The sequence below is a fragment of the Hypoxylon fragiforme genome (genome assembly GCF_022984875.1).
Source record: "Hypoxylon fragiforme strain CBS 206.31 chromosome Unknown GGS25scaffold_3, whole genome shotgun sequence".
NCBI classification, from domain to species: Eukaryota; Fungi; Ascomycota; class Sordariomycetes; order Xylariales; family Hypoxylaceae; genus Hypoxylon; species Hypoxylon fragiforme.
In genome coordinates, this window is record NW_026054758.1 from 4,112,142 (window position 1) to 4,126,677 (window position 14,536).

A 14,536-nucleotide genomic window follows, 5' to 3' on the forward strand; every position below is an offset into this window, starting at 1 on the left:
AACCATCCTAGTTACTACTTTGTACATATATTGTACCGAATCGCACAATTGAATCGTTCATTGGCGATCTACAATGCAAAAGCTACCTAGGGTACTTGAACATGGATTACGCCGAGACGGGATCGTCCAGCAGCCACGTAACGCTAGTAAACTTCAAAGTTCAAACTAAACTGAACTTACCGTGAAGAACGATTCGAACTTTTTTATTATTTTAGTTGTGTCTAGATTGAAATAAAGACAGCACTTGAGAAGACAGAGAACATTATGTTTAATATCCCAGTATTCTATGTACCTAGTACTAGTAGTAGTAGACAACATGTACCTAGCTAGTGGGGATGGCGTTAATCGTTAATGAGCTTTAACCATTCTCGATCACCAAATCCGGTATCCCTTCTGAAAACGGCAAGTTTCCGTCCTTTCGCCGCTGGTGCAATATTTGTTTCGATTGAGTCTATGCTGCCACTTTTTGTTGCGTTTTGTTGCGTTTCAGAAAGCTGGCAGACACTGAACAGACCAGACGTCTTTTGTTCAATCATCATGTATATCCCATGTTGTATGGCATGTTGTCTTGCGCCTGCATCAGACTGCATGCATACTATGTAGCTACTGTATGTAGATAGGTCAAGTACCTATCTATGGTCGTATTCCTACCTTATCTTACATCAGTGTTACCAGTTGACCATCTAGGGATACATCCCACATGCAGGTAAGTAGGTGCAGACAGATGCAACATGGCAGCACCGGTAGGTATTACGGTAATACTACCTACATACTAGTAGTAGGTCCTAGGTAGTGTATGTATATTGTACCGACTTAACTACATATACCATACAGTGTAGGTTAGGATCTTCATGCACGCGATAAAAAAAAGCTGCAAGCGTGGGATAAGAGAAATCTTGTTTCTGGCCTCGTTGTGCTAGGTAGATAACGCAATTCAAGCCTACCGAGTTTTGGGTCCGCGTCGCATCCAGATCCACATCCTTTTTCGGCCTTTTTCTTCTCTTTTACACTACCCTAATACCTTAGGTATTACCTACCCTCCCTCCCAAGTTCCACTCCAACGACATGCTATGCCATGGTTGTTCTGGTCCTCTCCTAAGTATTGTTGTTGTGTGAATATCTTTATTCATACTTTCCCCTCCCTCCCTCACCGATTCCCCTATCATATCTACACTATAAACCTCCGTCTAAAGCCATGTCCAACGCCATGTTACCATGAAGCTTTGCGGAAGACGCCTCAATCTCCCCCAACCAAATAAGCTTTGACACTTGACGGAGGAGCCATCTGCTCAAGACCCAGCATATTTGTCCCCGTAGTCTACGCCCTGCTACAAAGAAGCTCAACTGTTCTATAACTACATACGTTATCATTACATACATACAACAAGAGAAGACGACGCACCACTAAAAGACTCCAACAACTACTACATACTACATACCGTCACAACCAAAGTACTCATCCAAGTACATAGCCAAGATGCGATTAGTCGGTATTGTCGCAATGGCGGCGATCCTGCCGGGCTCTTTTGCGACTCAAAAGAGCATTTCCATTCAATCAAGCAGTATGAAGATTGAGGATGCGCCAGGAACAATGGGTAAGCTCCTAGAACTTAGCTTGACTAAACCACCATATCATTGCTGACTGAATCCCACCTTTAGTTTCCAATGCTGTTCTGGTCAACTGTACCGAAGACCTGACACGGGCTCCCTCAAAACCAGTGGCAACCACTCTTGCCGAAAAACCAGCCTGGGAAGCTTCCGTTATGGGTCTGGTCGTCTTTTCCGCCGCTGGCCTGTTTTTACTGTGAAGCATAAGTGATTTGATTTGGGATTGGGAGGCCAGGAGCATTGCATTGGCGTTTACGGGCATACGATCATGAGAGCATTAAGGAATAATGTTGGGATAGCTTCCCAGTGGAATAGGGGCGTTCTTGTCAACTTCGTTGCATTTTGGGGATACCCTAGTCTGCTTCTTTTCAATACCACCATCTCGCCCTGTCGCGGACCTGTCTACCTGAAATGGGCCATGGATTTAAATGCGCATTTTGCGTACCAGAAAACATTGCTTTGTTTTCTTCTAGTATCCTAAATGCCCCGCATGGTGGTTCTTAAATGTAGTTATACCTATTAGGTACCTAGTTGTGCATGTTGTAGGTGGTACCGTAATCTTTGATGGCATGGGGCCACTGCTGAGATTCACCTTTCCTACATCCATACTATCTTGGCCGATAGATAGTTACCTAGGTTAAGTTGGTTCGTATGAGGGGTCACCGGTGTAGGCCGTTACTACCCTAGGTAGTACATAGGTGTGTTTGCTTCGCATCCCTAGCTAAGTGGAAGCGATACAGCCTAGGTGCTAGACGACCCTGCCGTTATTTAATCCGCGACGATTCAGCACTTAAGACTCGGACAGTTCGCACGTTTGGGCATTCCTTTGGCCTTTATCGCGCGATTCTTCATCGTGGGGTGACTGAGACATTTATGCGGCTACAGTAATCTTTTGGCCAGAGGCTGAATGATCAGAGTCGGGCTTTGGTAGATTATCCTAGTTGGGAGACAATATTAGGATTAAATAGCATGAAATAGGAAGAATGATAGGGAGGACGGACAAGATCGTATATGACTCGTATCATGAGGCTGCAACTTGGACAAACGGCGATGTCTGTCGCTTCGTCTTGAAGATCCGCGAGCGCAATCTGGAATTGGTCGCCACATGGGCAAGGGTAGTGGTAGATCTGGAGTGTCTCGTCGTAGGTCATATCTTCGATCTCGACCTCGTCATAGACAGCAATTTCCTCGTCGTCGGCCATCACGAAGGTTTAACAGGTTACGATGGGATGTCTTTCCTGATGAAAAAGAAAAAGGAAGCTGAATGGAGTCTGGAGTTAAATGTTGAGGCTTGGATTCTTACAGCTGACTGCTAAGTAAGCCGCCACTTATAAAAAAATTATACGCCGCGGCGAGAGTTTGCCCAGACAATACCTAGTATTAAACCCCGCGCCCGGTCGTACCTGTACATCAAACTCGAACCTTGAATTAATCAGCCACATAGTTAACTAGTTAGTTAGTTATCAGCCACCAATCGTAGAACATTGAATCACATGCAAGCAAGACGTCACCAATTTAGTATTGGCTGCATCCGCCGAGGAACATTGAAGCTGCAGCTGCTAGCTTTCCCCATACATTCATTGTACATACCACCCATCCCATCCATTTCTATCACGAGCTCAGCGAAACTCGAGCGAAGCCATCAAGCCATACCATCTATAATTCCATATTCCGCAATAATGTAATCACGATAATCTCAAGTATATGTTTTAGATCTATTGATTTTCACTTTGGAGTCTCATGGGTTCAAAAGGCACCCATTTACCTTGGGTTGAATAACCGTCAGACCGCATCTCGTCGACCATCCCTTAAACCTGCCCATCATGGCAGTCTTCTCTAAGCTTACCCTCTCTGATCGAACCGTCAAAAGTACCATCGCGCAATTGACTCAATCATATGTCAAGAACCGAACCCGAATCTCCCGCGTAGTCTACATCACCCTCCTGGTCGCACTCGTAAACCGCGTCCGCCATGCCATCTCCGAGCAGAAAGCCGCGTCGGCGCGCGAAGCTGCCAAGCGGTTGTCGGGCACTACTTCGAGCGATGGGACCGATACGACAAAGAAGAAGAAGGTTGAGCTAAATCGCGAGTTTTTCAAGTCGCTGCTAAAGTTGCTGCGGATTGTCGTTCCTGGCGCGCGGTCCAAAGAAGCTCGGCTCATCGTTAGCCATAGCTTCTTCTTGGTCGTGCGGACCCTCATCAGTCTTAAAGTTGCAGAAATGGACGGCGCGATAGTAAAGGCTCTTGTCAAAGGTAGTGGCCGAGAATTTCTGACTAGGATTGTGTGGTGGATGTTGATTGCTGTTCCCGCGACCTTTACGAATTCTATGGTGAGTTGTCTCAGAACAAGATGGGGGAATTCTGCTAACTATTGGCAGTTATCATATCATCAAGCCGAATTATCTCTCAGATACCGAACGAGGCTAACACAATTCATCCACGACAAATACCTCTCCCAACTCACCTTCTACGGTATCTCCGCGTTAGACGACAGGATAAAGAATCCAGACCAGCTCATAGCCGTCGATGTCGCCAAGTTCTCCAACAGTTTGGCTGAATTGTATAGTAATCTAGCCAAGCCAATTTTGGATATGGTGAGAATACGCGCAGACTGATATATGATTAAAAGCTAACATTGGCTAGACTATATATACTTGGTCGCTGTCGAAAAGTGTCGGAGGTGAAGGCGTTGTTTTCATGTCTCTATTGGTTCAGCTCTCGGCCAATGTTATGCGCGCCCTAACGCCACCATTTGGAAAATTCGTTGCAGACGAAGCACGACTAGAAGGAGAATTCCGATTCCAGCATTCGAGACTCATCGATTATAGTGAAGAGGTCGCACTTTACCATGGCCACGAAGCGGAGAAAGACACACTCGACAAGGGGTATTTCACCCTAATCAAGCACGTAAACTACATCCTACGTAGACGATTTTACCACGGTGTGATGGAGGACTTTGTTATCAAATACTTCTGGGGCGCCTTGGGCCTGCTGCTCTGCAGTGTGCCCGTGTTCTTCAAGTTACCTGGTCAACTAACCGGAGCTGCTAACATGGGCGACCGCACAGAGATGTTCGTCACCAACAGACGAATGCTTCTGAGCGCTTCCGATGCTTTCGGGAGGATTATGTTCTCTTACCGCGAGATCATGGAGCTTGCTGGTTACACATCACGAGTTGCATCGCTATTAGAAGTTATGGACGACATTCAAGCTGGGCATTTCGAAAAGAAACTGGTCTCAAGCTCAGGTACCGAAGACAACGAAGCCGTATTGAAAGGTAGAGGAAAGGTTGTGGAGAGCAAGGACATCGAGTTCATCGACGTGCCAATTATTTCCCCCAATGGAGATGTTCTAGTAAAAGCACTCTCCTTCTCGCTCAAGCAGGGCGAGCATCTTCTCGTGGTCGGCCCCAACGGATGTGGAAAGTCTAGCCTTTTCCGGATTTTGGGCGGCCTGTGGCCTGTTTACGGTGGCACCGTCTACAAGCCACCATTCACAGACATCTTTTATATCCCACAGAGACCTTATTTATCACGCGGGAGTCTTCGTCAACAAATTACATACCCGGATAGCTTGCGAACCGTTCGCGCGCGGGGTGTGACGGATGCAGAGCTCCTGGATATACTAAAAATTCTCTCGCTAGAGCATTTAGTCGACCTTTACCCCGAAGGTTGGGATGCAGAAGCTGAGTGGCGTGATGTTCTCTCTGGTGGCCTTCAACAACGCGTAGCCATGGCACGACTCTTTTACCACAAGCCGCGGTATGCGATCCTAGACGAATGTACGAGTAGTGTGACGCTCGAGACGGAAAAGGTTATGTATGATACCGCGAAAGGCCTAGGCATCGCATTGATGACTGTTAGTCATCGACGAAGTCTGTGGAAATACCACAATTGGATCCTGCAGTTTGACGGGCAAGGTAATTATGTGTTTACGAAGCTGGATGCGGAGAGGAGGTTAAAGCTGGAAGACGAGAAAGAAGACCTCGATGTACTCCTACGACAAGTGCCGGAGATCGAAAGGAGGATTGGCGAGTTGACTGAAGGGTAAATGGGAAGAAATGAGGGACAAATCAGGGGACTGCTGTATTAGTAACCACGTGCATTGTTTTCCCCCAGCATCTCGTAAGAAAGAAGATCCATCAAGCCAACCATTTGACTGACTACATACCAGACCAGCCTACCGGCATTCCGGCAAGGTATAAATCTTGGCACAGTGACCCGTTCTAACCCTATGTACATATCTCTATGCTACTCTGTAAGGGTATGCGCAACATTCAATAGCAGCGACCCTATTGGTTCTATTGGATTAGAAAGACGGTGAGATCATCTACGCACATATAACTATGTGGGACGCGTAGGTACGATCCACCGACTTTATGCAGTGGTGGGTGGGATGGTCTAATCGGTCTAATCAGCCTCAGCAGCGTGGTGCACAATTAGTTCCACTCTTGGTAGAGCCAAGAGCAGGGGAGTTAAATATGCCGAACTAACATGGCGAAGCTTTTTCGAAGATATCTAGTTACTACTAGTAGTACCTGAAGCCAATATTCCCAATTTCAACGACATCTTCATCGTCAGTAGGAGAAAGAAGAAGTATCTGCACAGAAATGGGATCTACATGTACATAACTTGGGACCTGGTTACATCAAAGAGGAGCCTCCATCTAGAACGCGTATCCACTGCGAGACCGAGAGAACGGCCGCGAGCATGCCAAAGTGACATAACTAGCTGATTAGTCGTTGCTTCCACACAGATTACTGTACGTCGTATTTACACATCAGTTTACTCACAGCTATCACGATGGACGATAGTTTTAGTGCATCTCCATTGCTCCATCCCGTCCATCCCGTCCCCATGTTCGTTTCGGGATTCGCTATTGCAAAAACCGCCACGGAACCCACTCATGATTGGGAATCTCATACCTAATGAGTTTAGTCTTCGTCCCTAATATTTTTTTTTGGCGTCCAGGTCCCATGGGGCTCCGCAACCTCGAAAACGACATTTCGGGGGAAGGAAAGGGTCTGATATATGGGGACCCAGACAATTATTGTCCCGGGTCCTTCTCCAGCTTTTTTTTCTTCTGGTATTTAACCCGCCTAAGGTAGACCGGTTTGACCTACATCGTTAATCCTCTCCTCCTTTTCTTTTTGATGCGCACCTAAGATCCTAAAAACATGGGTTCCTCGAAAAAGTATTTTGGCCTACAGGGCCAGACCTTAGGTAGGCTGCAGATGGCCCTCATCGTCGCCCCTTCGTTCATATTATTCGGGTACAACCAAGCGGGTATCGGCGGACTGATTACCGGAGAGGACTGGGTTAAGACATTCCCCGAGATCGATACGGTTAATGCCACAGCCGCGGACAAGAGCGCGAAGTCAACACTCCAGGGCTTTGTGGTTGCCGTTTTCGTCATCGGCGCCCTCTTCGGCTCGCTGTCATGTTCGTACACTGGTGACAAGTTCGGCCGCCGTAATGTCATCTTCGTCGCTGGCCTCTGCACTCTACTCGGCGAGATCCTCGAAGCTTCCTCCTTCAGCCTTCCACAGTTCATCGTGGGAAGGGTCATCGTCGGCCTGGGTGTGGGCCAGCTGAGTTCCCTTGTCCCGGTGTGGCAGAGCGAGACGTCAGGTGCCAAAAACCGTGGCAGACATGTTGTCCTAGATGGTCTCTTCATCTGCCTCGGTTACGTTCTCGAGTCCTGGATCAACTTGGGTTTCTTCGAGTTCCACACTGGACCCAAGACTTGGCGACCACCCATCGCTATCGCGTGCTTCTTCTCACTCGTGCTGATCTCATCCATCTACATGTTTCCCGAATCGCCCCGTTGGCTTCTCATGACGAACCAGAATGAGCGGGCTGTCGAGAATCTGTCAATCCTTCGCGGCCTACCTCGGGATTCTCCAGAAGTCCGTTCCGAGATGGAGGGTATCGAGCTCTCTCTCGAGATTACTAGTGATGGCGGCGCGAAGATTAGCCAGATTCTTAAGATGGGCGAAGACAAGCTCTTGTATCGATTTGGACTTTGCATCCTCCTGCAATTCTACCAGCAGATGTCGTAAGTACCAACTAGTCCCTCCATCAGGTTTGCCTAGAAGCATAGATGTAATAGAAACTGACAAGATGAAAAACAAACAGCGGAAGCAACCTCATCAGCGTGTACGCTCCGATCCTATTTCAGGAGAACCTGCACCTAAGCAGCGAGATATCCAAGGTGCTGTCGGCGGGGGCCCTGACGTGGAAGTTTCTCTCATCGTTCCTCGCATTCGCGGCCATCGATCGCTTCGGGCGACGTGTATGTTTCATGGTGAGCGGTGCCGGCATGTCGTGCTGCATGATCGCGCTCGCCGTCGCCACATCGTTCCCCGAGTCAAACCGGTCCGCGCAGATCGCTGCCGGGTGCTTCATCTACCTGTACAACATGTTCGTTCCCATTGGGTTCCTGGGCGCCAATTTCCTATACTGCACCGAGGTCGCGCCCCTTAGGTTACGTATGGCTATGAGTTCGATTTCTACAGCCAATCATTGGGCTTGGTGAGTTCATCTTTCTCGTTTCCTTTTAGCAAGCCAGCTAACAGATCGGGCAGGAACTTTGTCGTGGCTATGGTGACACCCGTTGCCATTTACAGCATCGGCTGGCAGTACTACATCGTGTTTGCGGTCATTGCTGCCTGCGTGCCAGCATCTGTGTACTTCTTCTATCCGGAAACGATGGGCCGCAGTCTCGAGGAGATGGACCTCATCTTCAAACAATCACCATCGGCCTGGGACACCGTTCGGTACGAGAAGCAGCTACGTAGCTGTGGCGGCGTGCCCCGCGATCTCGAGGAGAAGAAAGGCGGTACGGAGCACAAGGTTGAGCACTCGGAGGGTTAAGCCTTTTGGGGACTATGTACTGCCTACCTGCTTACCCAACAGCAGTCTTTTGACCCCTCGTTATGCTTGCTTGTGGAAATAGCATACCATGCCTCAGCAGAACGACGGAGACCAAAAGCTGGCATCGTTAGCTGATACCGATTTATGAAGTATGAATCTGAAATACCCTTTGCCTATTTTTTTATTTTATTTTTTCTCTGCGCATACCTCAATATGAGGCGCACAATGATGAATGATGGGGGTGGTGGTTTTTTGTTTGGATAAACGCGAGGAATTGAGGGGCTATACTTGAACCCGGACCGGACCGGACGGAGAGGTGCGCCCCTCTATGCGCAGCTCGGAGCTTGGAGTGAGCATGTTTGCTGGAGTGTGGACGGACCGTGGTACACATTTATTAACGTAGCTCCAGAGCTCGCAGTTCAAAGTTGGTGATGCTAGGGGCCTGGATACAAGGAAGGTCGCGCGCTGCCAACTCATGAGGAATCAGGAATTTCAGGATAACTGGAATCAATAAAATGTAACGGATTACCTCGTAGCAAACAGCCCTTTGTTCCTTTGCTATGCTTCGTATACTATATTTACCCTCCCTCTATGGTGTTTGCTCGTGCTCTTTTATAGGTATGATCCCCGTCTTGGGTGTACCATGCACTACATAGTAGGCGAGACCTGGTAGGTAAGTACTAAGTAGGCTACTCGGTTCCATGCTTCCCTCGTGGTCATCGATATGTCTCGGTTGTTAGGCATAACGTGGGCTGATTTTGCAGATAGGTACTGGAAATCAATATTACCAAGTTGAAGGCTTTTTCAATTTCTGTCATTTAAACTATGTTGTCAAAGGGAAGTGGTGTTATTATTAATATTATGTAGTATGTAATCATGGCTGGGCACCTGGGATGACACAACATCCGGCTTGGCCGAGAAACCCGTACCCATGTGGTACCGCCCCCCCTTTATTCTGTGCTCCGGCTCGGCAACAATCTTGAACTTGCAAATACATGTAGGTACAGATGTAATGTAAGTGCAGTTACCTACGTTATTAGGTGCCTACAGATATTATGTAGATGACAGATGACATCAACAGGTACCCGTCCGCCCCTTTCAAATTGAGCAGACCTAGGTGGCTAACTGATGGAGACAGATATCCATCAATGGTTGTCGATCGATTGGTGAAATGCCAACTCGTTGGCTCCTACTACTAGTAGTACGTGCAGCCATTTGGCTATAAGAGTGGATCCCCTACATACGCCAAGTTCTGCTATAAATGCATGCATGGGATATGTATCAGAGGTGTTTGCTAGTAGGCAACTTGAAGTATATTCATGTGTATAAACATTGAAGAACATTGAAATACTACATGTAGGTACCTAAGGTTAGTACATACCTACTACATACATGTAGTACGCAGTCTAGTGCTTGTTCAGCGGGGTACATATTATGTACGTAGGTTACACCAATATTGAGCTGACTTTATGACTGGCCCTGAAACCCCTCCAATGTAATGGAGCTTGGAGATTTATGAAGACTGCCTGGAGGAAGCTTGGAAGTTTAGACTGAAAAAGTATCATCAAAGTTCAACTCAAATACTTAACCAGGCTGAACCAGCTCAGCCAACATTTAAGCTAACCAAGCCCCAAATGCTGACGCATCCCTCATTTTGCATCCGCATAATTTTATGACTTTGCAACATAGCAACGTAGCGATACCATATCTCAGCCTCTTTTGCTTCAAATGTTTCTTATTCATATCATTGATGTATCCGACTCCCTAGCTTGCATACTAGGTACATATATTTAGATATCCATGATATTTGAATTCAACTCACCCCAGCAACTCTGAACCTTACATAGGCCTTTCACCTCGACACCTGGACAAGACACTTGGACACGAGATCCATCTATCAAACAAAGTTTGCCAGAACATTCGACAACATTATTTTCATAAACTATTTACTTTTCATTTCGTTTTCCAAATTACGCTCTCTCGGAATAACATTGAACGTCTCGCTTGACGTTTGATTTTCCCTCATCCCTGTCTCCCTATTACTCATACATAGTATCACATCAGGTAACAACTTGAACAATCCTGAATCGAATAATAACCTCGCTTTCAAGTGGTGAACCACTCACTATGGGCGATCATGTCGAAGCGCGTTCGTTGGCTTCGCTGAATTATTTAGCTGCCAATCCGCCTCAGTATCCAAAGAAGCCTACCGAAGAGACTCAACAGCCACTTATTTTATATATCTCAAGAGTACCCGGCACCAGGGGTAGGCTACCTTATTACCCCCCAATTATCATGCACATGTAGTCTAACCTGCATTCCAGATATCATTCTCTCAACCTTAAAACCCCAGCTCAAGAACGTCACAGCAGAAGATGTGACCAATTCGCTTTACTACGTTCACCTGGACACTCCCGAGGATGAGGCTTTCATTACCCCTCCAAATCAGATCGATCTCCCATCGTCTCCTAGAACGAGCGGGGAGAGTTCAAGATCTCAGATCCATAGGAAACCGGTGCCAGGAGCCGCAAGTATTGCCTCATCGCGAATTGATGAGAGTGCACCGCCACCTCCATTCGGAAAGGAGAACCAAGGAAACCCCGCTGTTAGGAGGACACAGTCCGTGTCCCGAAAGCCGGTACCTCAACCCCCTTTATTTCACAACTTGCCTCCATCGCAATTCATACCGCCAACGGGCCCCTCTCAGCGAAGGCCTTTAGGGCCAATACCCACAATTACCCAGGATACTTCTAACAACCAACCGCCACCCCCAGCATATCAACAGTTTCCGGATCATCAATTCGGGCCAACTCATGAACAACGCCCTCCATTGCCCGCACGGCCTGGTACGAAACCACCGGTCCAGCAACCTCCGGATTCACACGCTCCTTCCTTCGGCGAAGGTCGACCACCATCGCCAAAGTCATGGACCAACCGGCGTCCATTCATGCCCTTTTCTTTAACTCTCATAAGGAGAGATCCGAGTTCGGGTCAGCAATGGAACGTCGGAAAGGTTGCTTCATTTCAATTGGAGAACCCCGAACTGATCGCTGATGACCGGCGCTACCAGCCTTCCCCTTCGATTATAATACACCTCGAGACATCTGGCTATGCCAAGTTCCGTGGTATGCCAACCCAGGCGCCCGCAGACATAAGAGCCAGTCTTGATATACGTCCTGGTAGCGCATCATCGCGACCACAGCCTCCAGAAACCCACGCGCTTGTCAATGGCTCTTATGCGTTTGAGCGTCATGTCATGATGTCGTATTCTAAGTCATTTGCTACTAATCTACGAGAAAAGTTCCATCATAGCCGTAGCCCGTCAGATGAAGAACGTTCCACGTCTCCAAGCTTCCTAGCTCATCAGCACGATCGGCATGGCAGCATGGGATCAATAGGTTCATTTGGTGGAGATTTTGATGGCGGCGAGGCTCCCATGCTTACACAACCCGCCCCGGGGCTAAAACCACGCGGCTACGTGTTCTATAGTCCCTGGGGTGGCCGTTGTGAGTTTGTAACAGGGAATGCCGGGCGGAGCCTCAATTGTAGGCACGTCCTACCCACCTATGGTGGCCCCGTTTTCAATCCACTCGTAGACGGCCCGGAGGCAGCACACAGCAGCCATAAACCGAAGGCACTTCCTATCAGCGAGTTGCGTTTCAATCTCCCCAACAACGAGCTGTTTAACGAGAAAAAAGGCCATGAGGGACCCGTCAGAACCAGAGACCAAGTACAGAGTCACATCAACAAGGTGATCCAGAAAGCGCAAGGTCTCGATGCGGATGATGACCCGGATTGGCATCTGGACCTAACCCTAGGGAAGGAGAAGGCGGGCGGGGGCAATAGGGGGAAGAGGGCCAAGATGGGGAAGCTCATCGTGTTTGAGGACGGCTTGAAGATGTTAGACCTCGTCATCGCTGCAAATGTCGGGATTTGGTGGACTGCATGGGAACGAACATATTGATCAATGGCCGGCCTGTGTGTCAATTTATTGATAGGCAGTGTTGTGGTGATGAGCATTTACTGTCTCGAAGATTTCCAAGACGCCAGATCTACAATATAGGAGTTATGGCAACTCTCCCCACCCATTTTCTACGTCACCTATGTTGAACATTCAACGATGGGTTCCCTTTATGAATATAACGACTGGCGTCCCCGGATTTGTAGATAGACCTAGACTTTATCTTTAGGAATAGGAGAGCTTCAATGGTTCTAGATAAGAGAAGGTGCCTATCATGATTGATGTTACTTACTATGTACTTACATAATACTGATAATGTGTTGTGGCTGACTGCAATCAAGCCACACCCCTCCAAATTGACTTGAACTTTCCGAATCTTGAAATCCTAATCGATCCAAAATCGAGATTTACGCACATCGACTTGAAGGAAACAATTAGCTCATCATGCTTCCAACACTTGTCCGAAGAATAGCGGCAACATCAGTATTGCACGATCTGAGGAGCACGCCCATAGTGACAAAACTGGCAGGGACCTACGATGGCCGATCCAAGCTTAAGAAAGTCTGGCCGCCCGATTTCTCCAAGCTTTCCGAGAAGGAAAAGTTCCGATTCGAAAGGCGCTATAAGAGGAGAGTGAAGCTGGCGAGTGCGCGACCGCGATGGGATAAGTTCATGCGGCTGGTGCAGCTGGTCAGCGTGACTTGTGAGTGTAATGCGAACCAGTCGATGGCATACATGCGAATTAACAGTGCATCTACCTACAGCCGTACTGATATATACCGTCTTGTTCATGAACTGGGGCCAGGAGAAACATCCTTTCCATGATGTATGTTGGACCTCTTATCTACACTGCAACCGTGGAGCGCTAACTCGTATTTGTACCTACCTAGACAAGAGTGAAGTTTTGGAACGCAATTGGCTTCCCCTCACCGGAACAAAGACAGAAACAAAATCTCGACACACAGCCCAACATACATCCCAAGTAAACCGAATTCTCTGTACACTACAAGCGTCATATTGCATGGATGGAGTTTTTTAAGGACTGGGAAATACCCATTTGATGTTAGATATACTTGTAAACATTTCGGAATGTTCTATTACAAGACGATGCTACTCTTAACTCGATTCCACATCCCGTATCCGTGAACCTACCAAACCCAAACTCCAGACACCTTTAATGGCTACCTTTGCACGCTATGCTTATGCGGATGTGTCTTAAATCACCGACCGGGCCATACAAAGTTGCCCCCCATGCTCAGGCCGGCGCCTAGTCCCGTACCCCTAGATTCGTTGACAGGGCGCTTGGCCACAGTCCCTTGGGAGCGGACACCGGCGACGATGCGGTCGAGATTGGTCTCGATGACGACGCCGCCAACGATCATCTCCGTGAGGGCAGCATGCAAGGTCTCGAAGTTGAAGATGAGGTCAAGCTCACAGACATTCTCGAATAACTTGTCCAGCGACTCGACGTACACTTGGATGAGGTCTAGTAGGGCTAGCGGTGACTCGGTCGAGGTAGATATTATGATGAAGTATAGCGTAGCGTAATGCCGATATGTCACCAGGGACGGCACGTCGTTGTGTGGTTCCGAAGCCGAGTGGGAGGTGCCGGATGCGGCAAGTAGAGGGGGCAAAGGAAGAAAGTTGCATGCCCCGTCCGCTCGGTTCGATACTAGTGTGAAGATCTCGGAGATGAGGCGCTGCTGTATGCTGGTTTCCTGTGGTGTCATGGGTTAGTTTATGGGAACTAATCTAGGTACGCCGTGTAGATTATGCGCTTGTCATACCAGCTGTGTGTAGAATTTGGTCAGCCTGGGTTGGCCTTGGCCATTAAAGACCAGCACTGCGTTTATCATCACGGGCCGATGTCTGAAATCATCGGGAAAGTTGATGAATGGGTATAGAAGGATTCACACAACATGCATGTGCTATGTAAGAATGTAGTGATAGTGGGGCAAGATGGAAGGTTCAATGGTTGCCAGGCAGATTCCTTGACCGCCTCCTTACTCGCATACTCGCATATTGCTGCCGCAGTCAGCGGGGCTGTGTGCATAACTATTAACTATGTAACTACACTAGGTCTACGGTAGAT

The 14,536-nt window shown here is 48.0% G+C and overlaps 7 protein-coding genes across 7 annotated transcripts; 5 read left to right on the forward strand and 2 right to left on the reverse strand.

Annotated features, from left to right (window-relative positions):
* Positions 1 to 1,368: 1,368 nt before the first annotated feature.
* On the forward strand, positions 1,369 to 2,200 carry GGS25DRAFT_209588 (uncharacterized protein). The gene is made up of 2 exons (XM_049256870.1): positions 1,369 to 1,595; positions 1,660 to 2,200. Exons 1-2 carry the CDS (start codon positions 1,478 to 1,480, stop codon positions 1,806 to 1,808), a joined length of 267 nt encoding a protein of 88 aa, XP_049119542.1. The 5' UTR covers positions 1,369 to 1,477; the 3' UTR covers positions 1,809 to 2,200.
* Positions 2,201 to 2,479: 279 nt separating this feature from the next.
* GGS25DRAFT_520083 (zf-CSL-domain-containing protein) lies at positions 2,480 to 2,810 on the reverse strand (the record flags this gene model as incomplete). The annotated part of the gene is made up of 2 exons (XM_049263829.1): positions 2,480 to 2,545; positions 2,655 to 2,810. The coding sequence occupies 2 exons, from the start codon at positions 2,808 to 2,810 to the stop codon at positions 2,480 to 2,482; spliced, it is 222 nt and encodes a 73-aa protein (XP_049119543.1).
* A 621-nt stretch (positions 2,811 to 3,431) lies between these two features.
* On the forward strand, positions 3,432 to 5,658 carry GGS25DRAFT_520084 (ABC transporter transmembrane region 2-domain-containing protein; the record flags this gene model as incomplete). The annotated part of the gene is made up of 3 exons (XM_049263830.1): positions 3,432 to 3,938; positions 3,987 to 4,202; positions 4,252 to 5,658. 3 exons carry the CDS (start codon positions 3,432 to 3,434, stop codon positions 5,656 to 5,658), a joined length of 2,130 nt encoding a protein of 709 aa, XP_049119544.1.
* Positions 5,659 to 6,784: 1,126 nt separating this feature from the next.
* GGS25DRAFT_520085 (putative sugar transporter) lies at positions 6,785 to 8,483 on the forward strand (the record flags this gene model as incomplete). Its single annotated transcript, XM_049263831.1, has 3 exons — positions 6,785 to 7,665; positions 7,746 to 8,141; positions 8,195 to 8,483. 3 exons carry the CDS (start codon positions 6,785 to 6,787, stop codon positions 8,481 to 8,483), a joined length of 1,566 nt encoding a protein of 521 aa, XP_049119545.1.
* A 1,517-nt stretch (positions 8,484 to 10,000) lies between these two features.
* Positions 10,001 to 12,797, forward strand: GGS25DRAFT_484055 (uncharacterized protein). Its single transcript, XM_049260420.1, has 2 exons — positions 10,001 to 10,749; positions 10,808 to 12,797. The coding sequence occupies exons 1-2, from the start codon at positions 10,611 to 10,613 to the stop codon at positions 12,445 to 12,447; spliced, it is 1,779 nt and encodes a 592-aa protein (XP_049119546.1). The 5' UTR covers positions 10,001 to 10,610; the 3' UTR covers positions 12,448 to 12,797.
* A 91-nt stretch (positions 12,798 to 12,888) lies between these two features.
* Positions 12,889 to 13,430, forward strand: GGS25DRAFT_520087 (uncharacterized protein; the record flags this gene model as incomplete). The annotated part of the gene is made up of 3 exons (XM_049263832.1): positions 12,889 to 13,147; positions 13,209 to 13,270; positions 13,335 to 13,430. The coding sequence occupies 3 exons, from the start codon at positions 12,889 to 12,891 to the stop codon at positions 13,428 to 13,430; spliced, it is 417 nt and encodes a 138-aa protein (XP_049119547.1).
* GGS25DRAFT_484059 (AP complex, mu/sigma subunit) lies at positions 13,248 to 14,472 on the reverse strand. The gene is made up of 2 exons (XM_049260421.1): positions 14,232 to 14,472; positions 13,248 to 14,162 (listed from the first exon to the last, which is right to left on the reverse strand). The coding sequence occupies exons 1-2, from the start codon at positions 14,298 to 14,300 to the stop codon at positions 13,665 to 13,667; spliced, it is 567 nt and encodes a 188-aa protein (XP_049119548.1). The 5' UTR covers positions 14,301 to 14,472; the 3' UTR covers positions 13,248 to 13,664.
* Between the last annotated feature and the right edge of the window lie 64 nt (positions 14,473 to 14,536).